Below are 23,794 nucleotides of genomic sequence, written 5' to 3' on the forward strand. Positions count from 1 at the left end.
AAATTTGTTGCCAAGCATGTTTTTTGTTTCCTTTTTGTTTTACTGAAATAGAGTTGATTTACAATGTTGTGTTAGTTTCAGGTATACAGCAAAGTGATTCAGGTCTATATATATCTGAATATATAGATTCTTTTACATTATAGCTTATGACAAGATATTGAGTATAGTTCCCTGTGTTACACAGTAGGTTCTTGTTGGTTATCTATTTAGATGTGATATATATATATACAATGGAATATTACTCAGCCATAAAAAAGAATGAAATAATGCCATTTGCAGCAACATGGGTGGACCTAGTTATTATCATACTAAGTAAGTCAGATGGAGAAAGATATATGATATCGTTTATATGTGAAATCTAAAAAAATGATACAGATGAACTTTTTTACAAAACAGAAATAGACTCACAGATTTAGAAAACAAACTTATGGTTACCAAAGGGGAAGGGGGGGCGCAGGGATAAAATAGGAGTTTGGGATTAACACATACACACTACACCGTTTAAAGTATAGGAAATTTATTCGTTAGAATCACCCCCCGCCAGCCAAAAAAAAAAAAAATGAAGAACAGTGTAAGGTGTTTTTGCATTTTATGTGAATTTATGGTTCATATCCAAAGATCTGGGTCCATCTGGCTGTGTTTGACACACGTTGAAGAACTGTGGATTTTTAACATGTATGTGACACCTTTTATAGAACAGGTTTCTTAAAACAGTGTTGTGGTTTGATTTTTCAGAATTTCTACAAAGAGATTGAAAGAGAAGAAATGTATATAAGGTATGTGAGCGTCTGGCCCGTCTGCACCCTCGACCTGTTTAATAATTGCTGTTTGTCACGTCCGTGCTAAAGAGTGTTTTATAGCCACAGGGGTTGATCTTGTAGGAAATCGTGAAGGCTAGAGTTTGAATTTGGTGGAGCTCCCAGAAGTATCGTCAGGCCTGGTGCAGTTTGTCCGTGCCGACGCGGAGATTTGGGGTGGGGGGGTATCCTTAGCCAGCTCAGAAGAAAATTATTATTTCACAGGGTTTTTGTTCCTCTTGACCGACCCTTATGGCCCGTTAGATCAAAGGCACTGCCACAAATTTTATTGTTTCACCGTAAGCCATGTGATCAAATGAGAAGTCCAGTCTTAACTTTATCAGAAATAAGGCAATAGTATAAATTTTCAGTCTCTTCTTACCTGGGTACCAAATTCTCAAGTTTCATACTTTCTTCTGGATTTTTCTCCTCACTTGCCTTTTTCTCTAGGGTGGTGGGCTATGATTGGTACCCTCTTCTTCTTGGTCACTCTTAGGGACCAGTGTCAAATTTTAGCAAGATTACCACTTACGAGACCAGAATAATTATATAATCCACGTGGCATTAGAGTTTAATGATGAATCTTAGTTACATTAAGCATTATTTTCTTTCTTTTTTTGTTAAGTCTCTAGTGTATTTATTTGTATAAAGAGTAAACAAAAACATGATTTTCTAACTTTTGATTTCTAAGACTTTTTAACTTTGTCCTTTAAAAACAGTACCATGTGAATATAATAAACCTTGAGGAAAACAATCAGTTTCTTTTATCCAAAATGTAGGCTGTGGTGGGAGGGAGAGAGATGCAAGAGGGAAGAGATATGGGGATATATGTATATGTATAGCTGATTCACTTCGTCATAAAGCAGAAACTAACACACCATTGTAAAGCAATTATACTCCAATAAAGATGTTTAAAAAAAAGTGTATACAAAAAAAAATGCAGGTTGCTTTATATTAGAAAAGCAACTTTTATTTCTTTATGGCAGAGGAATTCTTTTGATCACGTTCGCTGTGATCATTGGAGCTCTTTATTCTTATGGTTTTGTATTATTATGGATTTTGTGTGTGTGTATATTTGGACTCAATAGAAATGTAAGAAATCACAATCAAACATTGCGTACTCTCATTTCAATTGCAAGAAAGAAAACTCTGGAAAAGATGAGAAAGAATGAGAGACCTTGAAGTATAATTCCACCTCCTTGTGCCACCTTCAGTTTTGTCCTGAAAAGAGAGGACTTAAATTTTAAAAATATATCTACTGTGTATTACTCTGGTTGGTTTTTCTTTAGTGCTTCGTGTACCAGAAGCTTCCAAGGCATTATTCATTGTGAAGATTGTAAAAAGAAAGTATAGAGATGATTTACTGTTGAAGGTAGAATTTAGCTCTTGCAATTCTCAACACAAATTATTTGGTGATGCTTTAAGAATGTACCTGTGTTTTATCGTCTCAGGTATTTGTACAAGCTCTGTGACCTGCACAAGGAATGTGATAACTACACTGAAGCAGCCTATACCTTGCTTCTCCATGCGAAGCTTCTGAAGGTAGTAAAACTTACCATATACTTTCATGATCCTGTCGTTACAAATTATAAGATCATTTAGCATTTGATTTTTCCATGACAAATTTCAGTAAACCTAGAACTTAAGATTTTATGGACGTTGACTTAATGCAGTGACATAAACAAAGATAGTTAAGAAGTACTTTGAGTATAGATTTGGCTCTCCTGAATGCAAATTGGACAAGATGTCAGAGCAAGTTATCACTGAGCATCTTAAACACCCATGATTGGTCTGTCAGCAGTGAGTTAGAGATTCTGTGATTCCTTATTCCTGCCAACAGGACCCAGTAATGCCGGAGGGCGACCTCAATAAGAAGGAACTTCTGTGGTACAATAGCTAAGAGAGAGGATGAGCCCGCCTCTCATTATTTTATCAAAGAGTGTAGGGACCAGATCATGACTTTTCTCTCCGTGCGTTCTAAGCGGTTGCATTGAGATCTCCTGTTGGTCTATCAGTTCATGTTGGGCTTCCTGCCTGATTCTCCTGGGGGATGTTAGCCCTCAGCATAGGTCTGGCATGACAGCTTTCAGCTCTCAGTGTCCTTTTGTTATTCAGATAGCTTTGGGCATTGGTGTGTGTGTGTGTGTGTGTGTGTGTGTGTGTGTGTGTGTGTGTGTGTGTGTGTGTGTGTGTGTGTGTGTGTGTGTGTGTGTGTGTGTGTGTGTGTGTGTGTGTGTGTGTGTGTGTGTGTGTGTGTTGCCATAGTATATTCATGCTCTCCCCATGTCCATTTTCAGCCCAGTTAGTCATACAGAGTGGACCCACAGTAAATAACTGGGTGGTTGTTTGTATTGATGGATGGCAAGATGGATGTGTGGGTGGATGGATGGATGTGTGGATGAATGTGTAGGTGGATGGATGTGTGGGTGGATAGATGGTTGTGTGGATGAATGGACGGATGTGTGGGTGGATGGATATGTGGGTAGGTAGGTGGATAGAGGAGGGAATTTCCCGTGTCAGGCAGTGAATCCCCAGCAAGAATCTTCTAGCCCTTGGCCCAGTCCTGAACTCTCCAGTAGCTTGTGTGATATGCATACTCATAAGCTGCTTTAGGGACATTGGGGTGTGGAGATTGACCTTTGCCTGAAAACAAGAGTCCTTTATAAAGAAAACACAATGAGACTCGTTTCAATCTGAATGCCTCATCCGTAGTCATCCATGGTACCCTTTTGGCTTTGCACCATATAAAGCTCTCCTAAGGACTGTCATTTATGAAGATAGAGTTATCAGTTGGGACATCTCACACCAGCCCTCCCACTTTGAATTCTAATGGCTTTCATTTGTTAGAAACCCAAATTTTAGTAACAAGGTGATTTTGAAACTACGAAGATATATCTTTTACACCAGGGAAATTAAAATGGGCTTGACAAGCTGCTTGGTCACCCTTACTCTCTCTCACAGTACATAAACTTTTCTACGGGCGTGTGAATGTAAAATAGATATATGGGTATGAAGCATCATTTGTTTAATCATTGCACTTACTGAGCACAGACGGGGTTATCACAAATGGTACAAGGATGTTTCACAACCCAAATCAGTCGGCCCAATTGCATTATCATTTCCACTGGGGTTTTGAATTTTCCAGTTAGATGCCAAATAATTGCTCTCCATATCTTTTACATCATTACATTTTGCAGTTTGTCCTAAATATGTTTTGATATTGCAGAAAATGTGAATTCATGCTTGGTTAATCAGCGTACTAAAGAACGTTACTTTTATCTTTATGAAAATTCTTCACCATGATTGATATATTCTTGTTCATTGAGTAAAAATCCTCAAATAGGGTCTTCTTTTTTTGGTTAAGGCTATTTTGTCAAAAAAAAACAAGGGCAATAAAAACATCAGCCTTTCGCCTAGCAACCAAGTCATCTCATCTCATTGTTTAAGTGGAAGGTGTAAAGGAGTTTTGCTTCTCCATTCAGTATTTTTTTAGGTGATTTTAAACTCCAAGGAAGTTATTTGGCATCCAAACTTTCTTATTCTTATTTATCTTATTGTAGTTACGTTTCAGAATCATGTAAAATTTTACTTTTCGTAAAAGTAGAAATCTGGCCATGTGGTGAAAATGCCACAATTAATTGAGTTTGTAACTCCCAGTTATGGTTGGGCTACGCACTTCTCCTTTGAAGGTGAAAGAATTTGCAGCAGCGTAAAGGTTTCTCACTCTTACTTGACACTCCAGGTGCCGGAGAGCCCATCTGGCCCCATAGCCCTTTCACCCTGTTCTTTGGAGCCCTGCGGTCCAGCACGGAGTGCTCCAAACCCCTCTGGCTTCGGGAAGGTGGGAGGGGGTGTGTGCTGTGAGAGCCCGCCTCTTAGGGAGCCTTGCACTTTTGCAGGCCTGTCCCTCGGGGCCTTTGCCCTCTGCCCCAGTGGTTCCTGTCCATTTGTCTTGCCCCCTAAAATGTGGCACCACAGCTGGTCCCATTGCTCCAGATGTGGCCTGGCCAGCCCTGAGTCCAGTGGGGGACCCCCCCCCCCACTCCACTGTGGTCCAGGCAGCCTGCAAGTCCGCTGCTTTCTTGGTAGCATCCTCGCTGTCCTGTCTTAAAACAGGGTCAAGACCCACCTCCTGAGTCCAGCTGACGAGTGAGCCCATCCTGATTCTTTCCTCCGAGGAGCCTCTGCAGAACCCCTCGTCCTGCCTCCCGCCCTTAAATTGCCCATGAAATCTTTTCTGCAGAGTTATTATATACCACTGTGCTCTAATTTGTAATAGCACTCTCTCTGGGGCAGGCATCTTCTGACTCATCTTTGACCTGGTGCCTTGCACATAGTAGGTCCCCACCAAATATTGAAGTTTATTAAACCCTATATTTAGTGCCGTTGATTTCTTGAGCATAAGTTTAGGAGTTTAGATGTCAAATGAGCTTGCCTTCACTTCGATGCATCCTTCCTTCATCCCGTAAGTCCACTGTCACGTCCACAAACGCTGGCCGATCCCTGCCTTTGCGACAGGCAACGTGCCTAGAGCTGAAGATCCCAAGACGCCTCCCTGTCTGTAAGCAGCTTTCTTTACGACCTGTAAGTGGAATCCATGTGCCTTCTGCTGTTGATTAAAATGTTGAGCAGCACAGGACTGAGGCCGCCGCCCAGGGATGCCCCACTTGAGGCAGCCATAGATCACCCGGTTCCTCATTCTTCTGGAAGGTTCCGAGGCATCATGGGCAAGCTGACAGTTCTGTGCTGTCCAGAACCTGCCGGGTTTCTCTTCTGTGTGAATGTAGACTGAGCTTTGCCGCCTTCTTTCTTTCACTCGTCTTGAGGCCTCTGCACAGAGGTTCTGCCCTCAATTCCAGACCCGGCAGCCTGCTGGCAGCAGCTCCAGCGACCCCCGGAATCATGGCCCGAGCGCCCACACTGAATTCAGGGCTTACTGTGTGCATTCTGACCTGACGGTAGGGAAACGGTAGCCCTGGCCATGCCCTCACCTGGCACCGCTAACGCTTTGCTTTTGCCTCAGTGGTCGGAGGACGTGTGCGCGGCCCACCTCACCCAGCGGGACGGGTACCAGGCGACAACACAGGGACAGCTGAAAGAGCGGCTCTACCAGGAAATCATCCACTACTTCGACAAAGGCAAGGTAAAAAAAAAAATGCAAATTTTCTGGTGTTTTCCTCTTTGTGTGCACCTTCTTGCAGCGTTGTAAACACATTTTTTAACACATGGTGTTTGTGGTACCAGAAATTTGTTACAGATTGCGTATCTGAAGGTTTTATGCAGGGCCCTCCCACTGGCGCTTCTAAGTAGAAATCCTACCAAGAATAAAAATCAATCGCCCTTTTGTAGATGCTCTGCTGAAAGTTAGAACTGAAAAGCACAAGTATTTTCACAGTCCTTGCCAGAGAGAACCCAGGCTGGGACGCTGATTTGGGGGAATTTCTGGCTACGTTAGAGCTAATGCTTTCCTTTGACAGTTTGCGTTTTTCTGTTGTCACCAAAATATTAATCCCATGGCAAGACCAATATCACTCATTTTGGTGGCATCTCCATTAACTGGCTCAAACAAAATTATTTAATCTGTTGACTTCTACTAAAAGGAAACCTGCCATCATTTTAATCAGCCAGTAATAGGTCTCATCACTGTAGTTCATGTGATTCAGATAAATAGTAACTATTAATAAAAAAGGGGGGGCTTCCCTGGTGGCGCAGTGGTTGAGAGTCTGCCTGCCAATGCAGGGGACGCGGGTTCGTGCCCCGGTCTTGGAAGATCCCACATGCCGCAGAGTGGCTGGGCCCGTGAGCCATGGCCGCTGAGCCTGCGCGTCCGGAGCCTGTGCTCTGCAACGGGAGAGGCGACAACAGTGACAGGCCCGCATACCGCAAAAAAAAAAAAGGGGGGGGCTTCTTCAGTTAAGAAGTTTTTAAAATCTGCCACTAAAGTGGCTTCTAAGCTCATTCTGTGCCTTCCTCGGGATTCTTAACTCATCCCAGTTACCAGCCATTTTTTTTTTTTTTTTTTTTTTTACTTTTTTACCTTGAGAAAAGTTACCAGAGAATTCCACGACGGTACCTGTATTCGTTTCTTAGGGCTACGGTAACGTAGGCCTACCCACTGGGCAGGAATCTGTTCTCTCACAGTTCTGGAGGCTATAAAACCAAAGTCAGCGTGTCGGCAGGGCCGTGCTCTCTGAGAGAGAATGATTTAAGGGGAGAATCTGCTTCCTGCCTCTCAGTGTCTGGTGATGCCGGCAGTCCTTGGCTTGTAGATACATCACTCCAGTTTCTGCCTCCGTATTCGTGTGGCTTTTTCCCTGTGTGTCACTGTGTCCAAATCTTCCTCTTCTAAGAGCACCACTTATTGGATTTAGGGCCCACGCCATCTAGTGTGACCTCATCTTAACTTGATTACGCCCAAAGACCCTGTTTCTAAATAAGGTCACATTCACAGATACCAAGGGTTAGGACTTCAACATATCTTTGGTGGGGGGACCCAGTTCTACTCCCAGCAGCACCCACATCGGGAAAGGATGGTGGCTGACCCTTTTTGTGGTTGTCGACATAAATCAGACCCTTTTGAAGAGATCATGTGTGTTTTATTTATTCCCTGGGGTCCTTGACATGGGACAAAAATCAAAATGTTCAGAATAGCATGAGGATTGGCCAGAGGCCACTTGGAAATGGTCTGTGAATTATACCTGGTCCTATAGCAAAGCAGAATATATTTCTTCATAGAAATGAGATGGTTTCACAATTAAGGCCAACTGCTAAAATGTTATTAGCTTAGCCAGGGGAATTCTGTTTCTCGACAGACCGCTAGAAAAGTGGAGCCGTTCCTTCCCCCAGTGGCTTTCTGGCTTATCATGTTTTTGAGAAGGGTAATCAGGTGTTACAGCGGCCCAGGAAGCCTGAGGGCCAGAGGTCCTTGGGGCTGAAAGAGTGTGTGCCTTCGCTGATAGTCATTGTGGGTTCTCACGTCCTCTGACAGCGCTGGCCCCGAGATCTCTCCCACCACATCTCAGCTCTCCTCCCTCCCTCGCTCCTTAAATTCTGGCCACACCACCCCTTCTGGGTCCTCATGCACCCCAGCCCTTCCTGCCTCTTCCTGGCAGGCCTCTGCTGCTCCTAACCTTGGCTCATTTGTCCTCATCCAGCTTAATGTCACCTCTGCTCCGATGCCCACAGTGGCCTCTTCTTTTCCCGTATAGCGCTTAACCACAATTTGCAGCAGTAGATTTGCACGTGTATTTCTTTAGCGAGTCTCCCATAGGCCATGAGCTCTGTGAAGATAGAGGCCACACACGTGCAATCCCTCACAAGACATGTAACTCTCAGAGCCGGGCACGTAACACAGGGGCGTTTGTTAGATGAACAAAGAAATCAGTGAAAGAATGCAGGAACAAAGGAGTGAATACTCAGCGTTTAAGGGTGATTTCGGACAGATGAGAGGTGCTCATGGACAGCAGGACAGCTGGCCTTCAATAAATAATAAAGTGAGGAACCAAGTGGGTTTGGTTTTGTGTTTAGCCAGAGTAGCCTCATACGGAGGGAAAACAATGAACGTGTTCGGTTTAGCACGGTGGTTCTCAACCAGGACCCTTTCAGGTCATCATGCCTGGGGGTGTGGATGTGACTGGCGTCAAGTGGGTCAAGGTCAGGGATGCCACTCAACATCCTACACGGCGGACAGCCCTCACCACACAGAACTATCCAGCCCAGAATGTCAGTAGTGGCCAGGCTGAGAAATCCTGGTTTCGAAAAAAAGCTAATTCAAGTGATAAAGCACTACAGGCAGAAAGAGAAAGGGGCTGAAGGAATGTTCTCACGTGTTTCTGTGTTTTGGAGGAGACAGAAGGATGGCTCTAGTAAAGTGAGCACTTAGCTCACCTGGAGTCAGGAATGTTCAACTTGATTGAACTTGTTAATCAAAACTGAGGAGAATCGTCTCCACAGCAGCTGTTAGAGGCGTACTGGCAAAAGAGACTGAAAAGCCATTTTTGAAGGCCCGTAACTTCTCCACGAACGTTAAAAAGAAACGGAAGTTCGCACATCTTTGAGGCTAACGTGAGGGTGAGGGAGAAAATTTCATCAAACAAAATTTCAAGTACCTGGATGATGAGCCGCGAAGCAAAAAAAAAAAAATCGTTTTAACATCAACGAGCATTAAATTTCCTGGGGAAAAATTAACAGAAGGAAGTAAGTATCCATCTTCTGTATTAGCTGGGACGGGCTGGAATCTGCTGGGGTTCCAACCTCTCACCGTCTCAGGGGTGCTACACAACCCAGGTTGATTTCTCACTCCTGCTGCCGGTCCATCCTCACTGCTGGGGACCCAGGTGAGCGCAGGTCCCAACACAAAGGAATGCAGCCTCAGAGGGACAGCGAGTCACTGCCCGGCCCCTACACACTCGGCCCAGAAATGACACATGCGTTTGGGCTCGTGTCATTGACTGAAGCAGATCACGCGGCCACAACGAGCTGCAGTGGATGGGGAAGTGCCCGGAAGGGAAGGCAATGTACGTAGCGCCTACGTCTACCAGGTAAACCAGGTAAACTACCAGGACGTTGAATTGGGCAAGCGAGGCGGGGTGCTAACCTAGGGCTCTCAAGGCACGTGGAAATTGCCTAAGTATATGTGTGTCCTAAAAAGGTAATATTCCCTCTAACCCCCCAATTAACACAGCTTCCCACAGCTGGACATGTGAGAATAGCGCTATCTCCAGAACCTGGTGCCGGGCCAGCTCCTCCGTAGTTGAATTTCTTCCTTGGGTTAGGGAGGGGTTGGGAACGACGTGACCGGGCTGGGCAGTGCAGGGGCAGCTGCACCTGAGAACTGGTTCCAGCTCCCTGTGGCCAGGACGCCCAAAGTCTCAGCAGGTGGGGAGTCGGGGCGGCAGGAGGTCACAGCAGAAGGAAAGTTTGCTTCTTCATGCCAGATTTAGAATCACATTCATTTAGGAAACAAGACCGAGACCTGGTCTTATTATACCTGCCAGGTGTTGGGTATATGCGGTGATTTGGGAAAGAGCATCCTTCGTGCCTTCTCTGGAATAAGACAATGGCTGAGGTCGTTGCTGCAGATTCAGAACTTGACCTTGGGAAGGACTAGATGCACACATTTCTGTGCTCTGTGCCCAGACTGAAGTTTTGTCTTTTGGGTTTTTTTAATTGAAATATAGTTTATTTACAGTGTTGTATTAGTTACAGGTGTACAGCAAAGTGATTCAGTTTTATGTGTGTGTGTGTGTGTGTGTGTGTGTGTGTGTATGTATATATGTATATTCTTTTTCAGATTCTCTTCCATTACAGGTTATTATAAGATACTGAGCAGAGTTCCCTGTACTATACAGTGGGTCCTTGTTGGTTATCTATTTTATATATAGTAGTGTGTACACGTTAATCCCAAACTCCTAATTTATTCCCCCCCTTCCCCTTTGGTAACCATAAATTTGTTTTCTATGTCTGTGAGTCTATTTCTGTTTTGTAAATAAGTTTATTTGTATCATTTTCATAGATTCCACATACAAGTGATATCATATGATATCTGTCTTTCCCTGTCTGGCTGACTTTACTTAGTATGATCATCTCTAGGTCCATCCATGTTGCTGCAAATGGCATTATTTCATTCTTTGTTTTGGCTGCGTGCTATTGCATTGTGTTTGTATACCACATCTCCTTTATCCATACTCATCTGTCGATTCTTGGGGGAAAAAATATCTTGAAATGGGTGATAGTTGGCAAGTGATTCAGCCCATGGGAATTTGAAGGAAGGCTGCTCACTGTGGGGTCCTCTGGGTAGAGGTGCCCAGGGAGCCAGCCCTCCTATGATGGGCGGCTCCGACCTGAGCTGTCTGCTACAAGAGTCACAGGACCCATGCAGCCATGAGCACCTGAAACATGGCCAGTCCAGACTGAGACGCACCATCAGTGCACAACAGCACTGGATTTCTAAGGCTCAGCGTGAACAAGAGACTTGTTACGAGCTGAACTGTGTCCACCAGAAATTCATGCGTTGATGCCCTAATCCGAGAACCTCGGAAGGTGACTATTTGGAGGTAGAGCCTGATCCAACATGACTGAACTCCATATAAGAAGAGATTAGGACAAAGACGCACACTGAGCAAGGACTAGGTGAGGACACAGGGTGGGGATTTGTCTCACAAGCCAAGGAGAGAGGCCTCAGAGGAAAGCATCCTTCTGACAACTCGGCCTTGGCTTCTCGCCTCCAGAACTGTAAGGAAATAAATTTGTTTAAGACGTCCAATCTTTGGAACTTTGTTATGGCAGCCTGTCAAACATCTCATTAATTTTGTGTTATTGATTCCATTTGAAAGAATACTTCAGGTATAGTAAATATTACTAAAATTAATTCCATTTTTTTAAGAGTTTGCTCATTTTTAAAGCTTTTTCCTTTTTTTTTAATAAATTTATTTATTTTTGGCTGCGTTGGGTCTTCGTTGCTGCGCACGGGCTTTCTCTAGTTGCTGCGAGCGGGGGCTACTCTTCATTGCGGTGCACGGGCTTCTCATTGCGGTGGCTTCTTTTGTTGCGGAGCACGGGCTCTAGGTGTGTGGGCTTCAGTAGTTGTGGCACGCGGGCTTATTAGTTGCTCCGCGGTATGTGGGATCCTCCCAGACCAGGGATCGAACCCGCATTGGCAGGCGGATTCTTAACCACCGTGCCACCAGGTCCCTAATTCCACTTTTTAAAATGTGGCTACTAGAAAAATTGTACATGTATCTTGGCTGATGGTTCCATTGGACACTGCTGCTCTGAGCCAAAGACTTTGCTTTTGTTGAGAACGGTGTCTGCTAGCACATCCATCCACAGGCTGCTGGTAGATCGAAGCTTTACTGCATGTCCTTTGGAGTCATCACAGGCAGCGGCATTGCTTACGTGCTCGTTGGGATATATTCCTTACACTAAAAGAATATTTTGAAAAACTGAAATAAATCTAAGAGAATTAGGAAATGGGAACCAAAGCCAGGAGATAATAGAATGTATGTCAGAATGACAAGGGGAAGCATGATCACAAGCACCAAAATTGGATTTTTTTTTCTTGTGACCCACTGTCATTTCTGCAATTTGAAATAAGTGTCCAGCGTATGGTTGTTCTTAGCATTAGGGGATTTGGAGGGATGGGCATGTGAGGGGCTCTTTTATGAACAGAAGGTCCTCTGAATGAAATACAGACAAGGCATGGTAGGCAGGGAAGGAAAGAGTAGAAACAGAGGCAGTTATGAAGATAAACCGTAAGAAATCAGGAAGAAGCAACATAGCTTTGTTGGAGCAAGATGGAGTTTTCTGGTACTTATGTATTTTATTTTCAAAATTTAGAATTATGCCTCTCAGTTGTTTTCTTCTGTGCTTTGACCAAAGTCTATTATAATCTTATTATTAGTTTCCCAAACTCTTAAGGATGAGTCACGTTTTCTCACTGTGATTTGTGTGTCCAAGTGCCTTCAGGGATGAGTGTCACCGACGCACTAGCTCTAAGGTCTGCACCTTCTTGGTCAGGTTCTACCTGGGACACTGCTGAACAATGTGGGTCTCTGAGCAGAAGTCAGCTCATCCGGCGTGTTTTCCTCATGAGCTCTCAGCCTCCCTGGACTCCCAGTCCAAGATGCATCGCCCACATCCACCCCTGCCATTCTGCTCCCCGGGCCACCATTCTGGGCTCTAACAAAGTGGCCATGACATCATAGCTTGAATCGCTCCAAGGATGCCCAAACCTCAAGGTCCCCCAACCTCCTCTACAGGCAGATCCAGGCTTCTACCTGGCAGGTGAGGCCCCTTACAGCAGGGCTCTGCCCATGTATCTACCCTCTCGTCACCCACAGCATCTTGCCTCTTTCTGAACATGCTTTTTGATTCCCAGCCCCGGGACCTTCTGTGGTCTCCCCCGGATGGGAACGGCCCCTTCTCACCTGCCGTCTCTTGTGGTGACTCCTTCCCACCTCCTACACATGTTTTCTTGCTGTCTCCACCTTGGAGCCTTTCCTGCCCCCCATGCAGAGAGAGTCCTGTCTCTGGGCTCTCCCTTCCCTGCCCAGGAGCTATTTCTCTGTATCCTGTATCCCCCTCCTTTGAGTATCTCACACTTTAATGGTCCCCTGAGTCCCCTGGGGATCTTGTTAAAATGCAGATTCTGGGAACTTCCTTGGCGGTCCAGTGGTTAATACTCTGCGCTTCCACTACAGGGGCGCAGGTTTGATCCCTGGTCGGGGAGCTAAGATCCCACACGCTGCATGGTTCGTCCAAAGAAAAAAAAAATGCAGATTCTGATTCACTAGGTCTTGGGAGGGGCCTGAGGCTCTGCATTTCTAAGCAGCTCCCAGTAATGGCAGTGCAACTGGGCCAGGGTCCACCCCTGGGTCACCAGGTCCCGCTTTGACTGGAGCTCCTTGGGGACAGGGCAGGCTGTGTCTGACACTTCAGTTTGTCCCTCTTCAGGAGCCCTGTGCTGCACCCAGACTGGGTATTCTGTCACTTTTTTTAAGTAGACTGTTTTTTAATAGCGGTTTTTAGGTTCACAGCAAAATTGAACAGCAGATACGGCGAGTTCCCATGTACCCCTGCCCCCTCCCCGACATGTGCAGCCTCCCCCACTGTTAACAGTGTCATTTTTATTGAATTAAGCACATTCTGGCCAATGCTTCAGCAAACACTGGAAAAGGCCACCATCACTCAGACATTCCACAGAGTTCCTAACATGGGGCTTTTTTTTTTTTTTTTTTTTTTTTTTTTTTTTTGCGGTACGCGGGCCTCTCACTGCTGTGGCCTCTCCCGTTGCGGAGCACAGGCTCCGGACGCGCAGGCTCAGCGGCCATGGCTCACGGGCCCAGCTGCTTCGCGGCATGTGGGATCTTCCCGGACTGGGGCACGAACCCATGTCCCCTGCATCGGCAGGCGAACTCTCAGCCACTGCGCCACCAGGGAAGCCCACATGGGGCTTATTTGTCTCACGTGTGGTCTGGCCTCCTGACGCAGACTCTGAGCCCCGGAAACGTCTGAAGGGCATCCCCCTGCCCCCCACTCCTGCCCGGCAGCCCCTGGGGCAGACCCCTGTCCTCATTCCAGAGGTGCCGCTCTTGGGTGCCTTTTCCGCAGCCTTGTTTCCCAAGCCTTTTCCGCAGGCTTGACTTGGCTTACGTGCTGCCTTCTTTACAGAAGTTGTGGATGGAACAAAGACAGATTCTCCCAAGACCCGGGCCGGCTTTTCCTGCCTGGACTCCCAACAGAACCCAAGGCAGATTTGTGTCCTGGAAACCGTGAGCGCAGGCCCTTAAAGGAGCGGGTTCCCACCCCATCCCTTGGACGCCAGCACCTGCGGGGACACCCCAGGGCGCCCGCCAGAAACTGGGGTCAGACTGTATTAAAAGTCTGTCTGCCTTTGTACTCTGAAAGCAGCAACGCTGAATGGATTTTCTTCTCCTTCATATTGGACACTCCGGTTTTTGAATTATGTTCTGTTATCTTTCTGTATTGCTTCTTCACAAAAATCATTCTTTTACTTTTGCTTTTCCACCGTTTAAAAGGGTTCTGAATGTCTTTCAGCCCAGCTTTTGGTCTTTTCATCTGTTTCTTTCTCTCCAGAAAACGTCATTTCCATCTGTTTCCCTTTTCATTCTTTTGCACTTCTTCCTTCCTGGGCTAATAATTACTCCTTGCTCCTTTTCCTTTCTCTTTTTACCACCTGTTTTTGCATCTCCGGAAAGCCCACTGTCAGGTTTTATCGTGGCAGTCGAGCGTTCTGTCCTGAAGATGCTCTGAGTTGTCTTATTGTGTTTGGTTGAGGCCTAGTAATTTTCAGTACAGCCCTTAGTTCAAGCACTGCACTGAAAGTTACCAGGCTTCCCTATGGAGGGTGTGTCTAAAGCAGAAGCCCTGCTCTCAGGAAAATGCAGTAAGAGGGAGGGAGCCAGTATTAACGAGCATTAACCTCCTCGAAAGCCAGGAAGCAGCCTGGGAGCGTCAGCAAAGGGGGCACATAGCCGACAGCCCATGTGATGTATGAAGCTCTGGGATGCTTTTCAGCTGGAGCTCTGTCTTCTTTTCCCTTAAAATAACCTCGCCTTGACGAAGATTGCACTTTGCCTTGTGCCCAAGTCAAAAGAGGAGGCATCTTGCATCATCTCACGAACTAAAAATAGGGGTTTGGAAGCAGGTTTCCACTTCTGATGAAATGGTTGGATTTCTTTTCTAAGTATTGGGGGTGACATTTTCTCATCCTCTGAGTTTCCTTTTAAAAACACAGCTGTCATTGAGAGGAATTACAGGTGCGAGCATCATATCACCCTCCTCTTGGTCTGTTCTCAGCATTTCCAGAATTTTCAAAAATCCTGACATTTGCCAGAATCTGTTCAATTAGCAAGAATTTGGCTGCAGTGCTCAGAGATCATGTGTTAATTATGATTCGCCCCCGAAAAAGAGCGATTTATGATCAGAGCATGAGAAAATCGAGGTTTAGAGTCGGTAACAGCCCTGCTGCCCCACGCCCCGCCCTGCAGGACCCCTCACACGTGTTTCCACCACCCAGCCTCCTGGGTGCCAGGTGCCACCTGCACCCATGAATTACGGGGTGCAGGGGGGGCGGGAGGGCAAAGGCCCACCTCGAGGCGTGAGCAGGTAAGTACCAAAACCCTCCTCTGGTCTGTTGCACTGGTAGGCGCTGAGTCAACCTACCTAACAGGTATGGGAATGATTCCCTCTTCTGAGGAGAAAAGGGAGACTTCCTTGTCCCTGAGAAGGTGACATGTAAACTGGGTCTTGAAGAATGAGACAAAGCTTGCCAGATGACGGCTGGGAGGGCAGGGATTCCAAAGACTGGGAATCACACTGGTCAAGACCAGGGCTCCCGAAGACATCTCGCTTTCCTGGAGAAGCCGAGAAGCCTGTCTCTCGGCGGGGGCGGGGGGGCGGTGAGGAAGGGGTCCTGGGAGACACAGATGCAGAGAACTTGGGAGCCAGCCTGTCCATGGCCTTGTGTGTCTCCTGAAGATTTGACTTGCCCCATGAGGCACAAGAGCCAGTGAGATTCTATGAACATAGGCAAGGATGCCTTTATGTTCCTCTTTTCAGGGAGTGATTTTGGCTCCAAGGTGACAGAAGCCCTGGGGGTGGAGGGGGCTGGAGCAGTGGTCCAGGCCTGACCTGTGGTGGCCCAGGGAAAGGTGGTGGCAGCGGGGATGAGGAGAGGCGGGTGACAGCTCCAGAGACTTGAAGTCAGCTGATCACACAGTGTCTCTCAAATGGGGTCAGTGTCAGATGTGTGAACGCCCAGAGGGGCCGGGTACCAGGCTGGCTCAGACACCGGGAGCAGAACAAGCCTCACGTGGCTGCAAAGCTGGCAGGGAAGTGACTTCTGATCCGTCCAGGGAGGTTTTACTTCCTTCCAGGCAGTTCGAGCAGCTCCGAGTGATTAGGCTCCATTCCCTCACGTGTGAATTCTTTTTCAAAGTAATTGATTGTCCAGCTAGTGATAGCCAGGCTGTGTGGGGCAGCTTTGACCCCGTCACACCCTCCTGCCCCGGGGACAGCCCTCCGTGATCATGTCCAAGGCCTCTCCTCCCGCACTCAGCCCGGGATCCCCCACCCCATCCAGGACATCACTCTGGCCCGTCCGCCCTCTCCCTGACAAGCAGCACTGTTTTCCTCTCCACTGGCTAATACACACTCGCCTACAACCATGCCATGATTTCTCCCATCTTTAAAAAAATTCTCTCTCGTTCTGACTCCCCTCGCCAGCTACTGCCTGTTTCTCTTCTTTCTCCAGCCCTCCTTCAAGAGCTGTGTGTACACTTCCTGTTCCTTCTCTGTTCTCCCTGAACCCACCCCCATCACAGGTGCCCAGTAATTATCTACAGAATGAGGGGATGAGTGACAGGATGTGTCCCTTCTCCTTCCAATCAAACCACCAAGGTTTAGGCTTTCTAAGGGCTTGCAGAACTACAGATGTCCTGGCTTAAAGAAAAAGGAAAAAAATCCTTTTTTTTAGGGGGGAAAAAAAGTTATGCCTTCTCCATTTTTCCCCCGGGGCATTAAAACTGAGCAAACCATTTTCCATTTGGACTAATAAAGAATTGCTGTGGGGAAAAAAGGAACATGATTTCAATGGTCAGTAATTCTTGAGTATCTGACTGCACCACAAGGCAGGATTTGTCTTCGAGTCTGTGTAAGAACCTTTCCAGCAAGGCTTCCTAAGTCCAGCCCAAGTCCCAGATCCCACTGGGTTTCCTGCCCTACCAGAGGGCAGCCAGCCCATCTGACCCCCTTTCTCAGGCTCTGGCTCTGTCATGTGTGCGCTCAGAGAGAGGGTGGCGTCGTTACTGCACGGTTGGGCAGCTTTGATGCAGAGCACAGAGCAAATGCTCCATTGCAGGGGCTGGAAGAGTGGGGCCTGACTCACTCTCAGAAATGTCTTCAGAAAGTGTCCAGCCTTTGCTCAGATTAGTGGAGATCAGCTGAGAACTGCAGGAGGACCCAGGATGCAGCTTGGCTCAGGGAGAGATGGGGAGGCCTAGAGAGAGTGGAGGTGCCCATAAGGAGTCTCCATTCTGTAAGAAGAGGTTGCAGCAGCGCCGGGACTGGCCGGGTCTCCTCTCGGCTGGACCACACCCCTTGGAGTCGCCATCCAGACTTACGACACACATCTTTCCTGGGGAATCCAGCCCATCATCATCAAGGGACTGGAAAGAGATTCTCACTCACGTCATTCCTGCAGTGAAGCACTCACTGGCCAGGGCATAAGGCTAGTTCTGGGCCACATGGGTCCCCTCCAGTGCTGAGGGCCCTGAAACAGTGCTCTGGAATCTTCCACAGCATTGGCTCTTCATCCATTTCCTGTGCAGGGCACTGGAAATTTAGAGGGTGATTGAATATGACTCTTTTCCCAACAGCTGCCTGGAAAGCCAGATGAATTTTAGAATGACCTGCAATAAGAGCATCCCATAAAACATCTTCACTGGCGAGGGACTTAGCTAGTTAGCGGGTTAAACCGCGGTTGCACACCAACATCCCGGTGAGTCATCACTGGCCTGAATTATTTGTAAAGGGTGTTTGTCCAGGCTGCCATCTTGGTTTTCATCCGCTGCCTCCCTAATCCTGTTAGATCAACGTTGTCATTCTACCCAACTGGTCACTCGTCAACCTCACAGTTCTCCGTAGGAAAGCAATCGCTGATACGTGCTCTGCAGCCACTTCAACCTTGGAACTAACGAAGGAATTTCATCAGAAAAAAAAAGTTTTCTGTTCATGACACTTGCAGAAATGGGACTTCCTGGAAGCGAAAGTTTCAGAAAGAAAAGGTGATCATCTCAAGAGAATGTAGCTGAGATCATCTGATAAAAAGAGGAGGTGGGAAGAGTGTGCTCTGTGTTGGAAGTAAACGAACAAGGCCAAGGATGCTGTAAGATGGACTAAGGATTTCAAATCAGAAAGTAAAGCGGAGCGTTGCTAGGGTGCTTTTTCATTTGGGGCTGCCTACTGCATGTCTAAGAATGGAGCCAGGGTAGGGCATTCAATCACACAGGCTAAAGCGATTCTTCCACCGAGATAATCTAAATCTCGATCATATTGAATCTGTTTTCTCTCTGGCACGGAAATATTTTCCAAGGTATTCACACGGGAAATATGAGCAACACACACTCTGTAGAGCCCTAGCCAATTAAAAGTAGATGAAAATCTCCTTAATGCAGAATCCTTTAAGACATTCCGGGGTGAGGAGGGTGGAGAGGGGAATGTATGTTTATAGAAAATCTGATAAAGAACACAACTGTGTAACCTCTGGGTGAGTTGGATAAAATATTTATTCAAGACATATTTCTTTTAAAAACAATTACTTTTGATAGTTTAAAGCATCTCGTCTGTCATTTAGGATAAAAATAGATTAAGCAGTGAATTAGATGCCCTAAGATTCTAGGCAGCGAAGAGAGTGGTGTATTAGCTTGCAGAAAACTAAAGAAAAATCAATCGAGTGAATGAGAACTACAACTAAAGGTAATGATTTCTTTGAAATGGAAATGTACTAAGGGAGGAATTGGTCACTGGAGCTTAAAAGAAACATTCCAAGTGGAGAAGCTCCCTCTTCCTAGAAGTACGAGCTTCGGCTCTGGCAAAGGACATGCGCTAGCTGGAGCAACAGATGAAGATATTCAAAGGATGCAAAGCTTCAGCAGGATGAAGGAGACAGGTAGGGTTTCTTGGGAAGCGAAGTGTGTGGTTCTAGGAAGAGCATCTCAGCCACTTTCTCTCTTCCCTGGCTGCTGGTCCTAACTCTGAAATCTTTTTCTACTCTGGGCTTATTTTTAATACTTTCAAAGTATTAAAATGCAATTTCAGAATAGCTTTTTCTCATCAAAAATAGCAGATGGTTTATTTAAGTAGCAGCTATGTAAAGAGCATTTTAAGTCTATTGGGTGATTCAGTAATAAGTAAGGTCCTTGATAGTGTGGTTCTACTAAGAAAAGGCAAAGACTGGCAGGCAGGTGAGGGTTCAGTGCCAAGGGTATGCCAGTTATGGGACCCGGCTCCCTGTGTTCTCAGTGAGAGCCTGGAGTTAGGAACTGGCTTATCATCCTTTAAAACCCATTCCAGGAGGAGGGGGTGTGGGGCAGCTGGAAGTGCTGGCACATGGTCATTGTTACGGGCTCAGTGTTTGCATCCCTCCAAAATTCATATGTTAAAACCCTAACCACCATGTGATGATATTTGGAAGTGAGGTTTTGGGAAGGTAATTATGTTTATATTGGGTCATGATTAGGGTGGGGCCCCCCCATGATGGGATTAGTGCCCTTATAAGAAGAGGAAGAGAAAGATCTCTCCTAAGGCCATGTGAGCACACAGTAAGAAGGTGCCTGTCTATGAGTCAGGAGGTGAATGCTTACCAAGAACTGAATCTGCCTACACCTTGATCTTGGACTTCCCAGCCTCCAGAACTGTGAGAAGGAAATACCTGTTGTATGGGATTTTGTTATAGCACCTCCAGCTAAGTCATCGAGAGCAAGAACTCCAGAAAAAGACCAAGCTGGGCCGAGTACACCGCACTGTGTGCCCTTGGGCAGGTAACTTACCTGTCTGATCCCCAACTTCCTTATCTGCCAACCAGGTGTAATAAAGATACCCACCTGACAAGGCGAAGGACTTTAACAAGACAATGCAGGTGGCATCTCGCTGGAGGTAGAATAAGCTTGCAGTCACTGCCCTAACAGTGCTACCACTTTGTGGGGATGGTTCCAGTGGAGAAGTGAGCGATTCATGTCTGGGGACCCAGTATGTGGGGTGGTGTGACACTTTCCTGATTCTAAGTGAATAACCTTCATTTCTGTTTGAGAAACATTGTTGAGCAGGTCCTGGGCTCCATACGGTCCAGAGGTTTTGATAATGCTCAGGGCCTGCCCTCAAGGGGCTCATAGTCCCTGAGGAGGAATGACAAAGGAGCATTCCACTTTCAGTACATTACCCCAAGTTTTTTTAGTAGGGGAATCCTGGGTCTTGTAGGGGCACAGAGGAGGTGGGTGGGTGGCACCCAGGAAAGCTTTCTGGAGGAGATAGTTCCTCCATATTTTCCATGTTCTTTTCAAGTAAACCACTGTATTTTATTTTTCCCAAGGAAAACAAGGGAAATTCAGGCCTACCACATGTATCAGTAAATTAATCCACATGTGTCAAAAGTTTATCAGCATTTTAATAAACGTTACCTGATTGGGAAACCCACTTTTAAACCATTACCGTAAAAAATTCTCCCTTTCGAAACGATGGCAGATTTTACATCCTGACGGTATCTGCAAACATAACGCGAACTCCTTGCAAGCCTTCATTTAGATTTGAAATAGATCCTTGTCTTTCTGACCACTGACACATAGAGCTTATTAAATGGGATGATTTGGGAAAGTAGCAAAATCAGGCCTGTGGTTTCTACGCAAACGCTCCTCTCAACCTCGCCCTGTGGTTTCCTTTCTGAGCTCCACGGCTGCTCCGACAGATGGATGTCAGCGGCCAGCAGCAGGCGAGGCAGGACTGGCCGGCCGACTGCTCCGACCAGGGGCAGTGGCCAGCATGATTGATGAGCCAGTAGCTGACCAGTTCGGTCAACTGATGCCCGAGCCAAAGGCCATGAGCCTCTAGAAAATATCTGTATTTTTCCAGTGCTTTCAGATTAAGCGAGTGTATTTCCAGCTTGTTTCATCATGAACGGTTGTGTTGCGGCATATTACTCTTTGACCACAGGATTCAGGTTTGAGTTTCTCTTTCCCTTGTTGCTTTCTTTTCCCTCACAGATGTGGGAAGAGGCCATCGCCCTGGGCAAGGAACTGGCTGAACAGTATGAAAACGAGATATTCGATTATGAACAACTTAGCGAATTGCTGGTAGGTCTTTCTTTCTCTTTAAATGAACAGGCAATCTCAGCTTGTTCTTCTGGAATTTTTCTTTTCCTTTGAACGTTGGGATTCTCCTTCATTTTGTCCAGGAGGACACTTGATTTATTTCCTGGTTGATCCTGGCCCACGAGTATTCACTTTTTATTCCCCAGTGAGCTTTTGTAACCAAACTCTAAGACGCCTCTGAACGATTTATATGTGAACAACTGCTGAGTCTAGGTGTACGTTGGTCTTGATGGCCCAAAGGTCTCCAGGAGTCTCCACTCGTTTAAAACTGTGAGCCTGTCCACAAGAGGGGGACGGATGGAGGCTAGCCCAGACCTTTCTCCTGCCACAGAAGCTATCGGTTTCTAACTACTGCTTTCTCTGCTGTATCATTTTTGTATTCAGCAGATCGACTTATGATGTTGTGATGTGTATCATGAATGTGGAACAGAATGCTGCCCTTTTAAATTCTCTTGAAATGTATCCCATTATCTGACTGATACCTTTTTTAAAAAAATCCTAAAGATCAGACATTTAATCAGAAGAAAAACCATCTCTCTGGCGCCTCTTTGGTTATGAAAACACCTATAAATCACAACTGGTTGCTGAATTTGGCTTTTTGGTCAAATTCCCCTGCTGAATGTTGGAGGATGAGTGAGGAGTACTGTCAAAGCTTCGTGGTGAGATTAAATTCAATGCCTGCGTCAGCACCGCTCCCCCACCTTCTCCCCCTCTCACCCACTAGAACTGCCAAAGCTGGAAGAATCCAGATGCATGGATGTTCAACTACTCCATTCAAACCTGAAATGCATTTCCTTTCTTCCTTTCAGAAAAAACAGGCTCAATTTTATGAAAACATCGTCAAGGTGATAAGACCCAAGCCTGACTATTTTGCTGTCGGTTACTACGGACAAGGATTCCCCACGTTCCTTCGGGTAACTTTGGATTCTGTTTTGATTGGGTCAGGATTGCTCCCTGGGCAGCGAGCCTCTTCCCTTTCCGAGGAAGAATGTGGACTTCGCATCCGAAGTCCGACTCTTTGTATTATTTTAACAGCTCTGTGCTTGACTTAGGATGCCAGAGAGGGGCTGATCATATTTTTTGATTGCATATAAACTTTCCGTCTCATTTTTCCCAAATAGAACTCCTGTTCAGAGATTTATCTGTATTTTTAAAATTATGGTTGGAGACTTCCCTGGTGGTCCAGTGGTGAGGACTCCGCACTTTCACTGCCAGGGGCCCAGGTCCAGTCCCTAGTCAGGGAACTAGGATCCCACAAGCCGCGTGGCACGGCCAAAAAAAAAAAGAGTTCTGTAAGATCTATATGCATAACATAAAATGTACCCTCTTTAGGTGTATCGTTCAATGGCATTAAGTTTATTTAGTTTGTTGTGCAACTATTCCCACCATCCATCTCCTGATCTTTTTCATCTTCCCGAACTAGAACTTCTATCCCATTAAACAATAACTCCCCCTTCTTCCCTCCCCCCCAGACCCTGGCAACCAGGCTTTTACTTTCTGTCTCAGAATTTGCCTGTTCCAGGGACCTCATTTAAGTGGAAGAATATAAAACTTGGCCTTTTGTGCCTGGCTCACTTCCCTGAGCATCATGTCTGCAAGGCTTACCCACGTGGTAGCGTGTATCAGAACTTCATTCCTTTCTATGGAAGAGTCATATTCCATCGTACTGATGTACCACATTTTGTTTATCCATCCGTCCTTTGATAGACTTTGGGTTGTTTTGCCTATTATGAATAACAGTGCGATGAACATGAGTATTTTTAATTATATGAGAAACTGGAAATGGATTCCCAGTGCTGGAAACTCAGAATCATACTCCATTTCTGAGACAGGCATGTGCTCTTTGACACGTGATGGAAGAAATACTGTGATCGCCATCCAAGTCACCCAATAATCAGGAGGCCAGAAACTGTGTAAATAAATGCTGCCCAGCCTGCTAGTAGGATTGTTAAAGTTTCTCAAAAACGCATTCTTGGATGCCATTGACCATGATTTCCTGTCATTTCTTATGACCTTTTTTTTTTTTAATGTCACCTGGTTTTCTCTTATCCTGGGAGACCATGCGCGATCCTTCTGGTTTTAGAGAAGCAGGAGCTCTCTGCCTAGGGCGCCCCTGTCTGGGGCAGTTAGATCCAGTTGGGAGATTTCTGTAGCCCCAGAGGTGTGTTCCTTTGGCCCTGGTGTTTCTGATCCCACAGGAGGCCCTGATAGTATAAGACGTCCCTTCCCTCTGGCACCAGCAGGGAGGACTTACTTGGTGAGGACCTGTCATTCTGTATAGGAACTTCAGCAAGTGGCCCTCGCAGGGCTGACCAGCTCCAGAAGGTGTGACCTGTTAGTTGATACGCTCACGCAGGGTCCTGGCTGGGTGCCTGGGGCATCTGGCCTGTCCCTGTCACTGCTGGTCAGTCTCTCCTTAACACCGACACCTTCATCGTGCAGCTGTGGCATCTAAGATAGAGGTTAGGGAGGATTTTGAAATTAACTTTAAGTAAAAAAACCAATCCAAAGGGGATAATGAGCCTGGAGTTGAAGTCACCTACTGTTGCTCAAGGCTTTAGTTAATGTATGTGAATCTGTACATATGCCTCCGTGTGTGTGTGTCTCTAAGAA

At 46.2% G+C, this 23,794-nt stretch overlaps 1 protein-coding gene across 4 annotated transcripts in view; it reads left to right on the forward strand.

The window, feature by feature from the left end:
* The window catches only part of DOCK1 (dedicator of cytokinesis 1), a 529,068-nt gene that overhangs the window by 457,897 nt on the left and 47,377 nt on the right, over positions 1 to 23,794 (forward strand). For all 4 annotated transcript variants that reach the window (XM_060127083.1, XM_060127084.1, XM_060127085.1 and 1 more), the window contains 5 exons: positions 736 to 776; positions 2,249 to 2,339; positions 5,821 to 5,940; positions 21,074 to 21,163; positions 21,991 to 22,095. In XM_060127083.1, coding sequence (XP_059983066.1) covers positions 736 to 776; positions 2,249 to 2,339; positions 5,821 to 5,940; positions 21,074 to 21,163; positions 21,991 to 22,095 — 447 coding nt within the window. The remainder of the gene's footprint in view (positions 1 to 735; positions 777 to 2,248; positions 2,340 to 5,820; positions 5,941 to 21,073; positions 21,164 to 21,990; positions 22,096 to 23,794) is intronic.

Source organism: Lagenorhynchus albirostris, chromosome 16 (assembly GCF_949774975.1).
Source record: "Lagenorhynchus albirostris chromosome 16, mLagAlb1.1, whole genome shotgun sequence".
NCBI lineage: Eukaryota > Metazoa > Chordata > Mammalia > Artiodactyla > Delphinidae > Lagenorhynchus > Lagenorhynchus albirostris.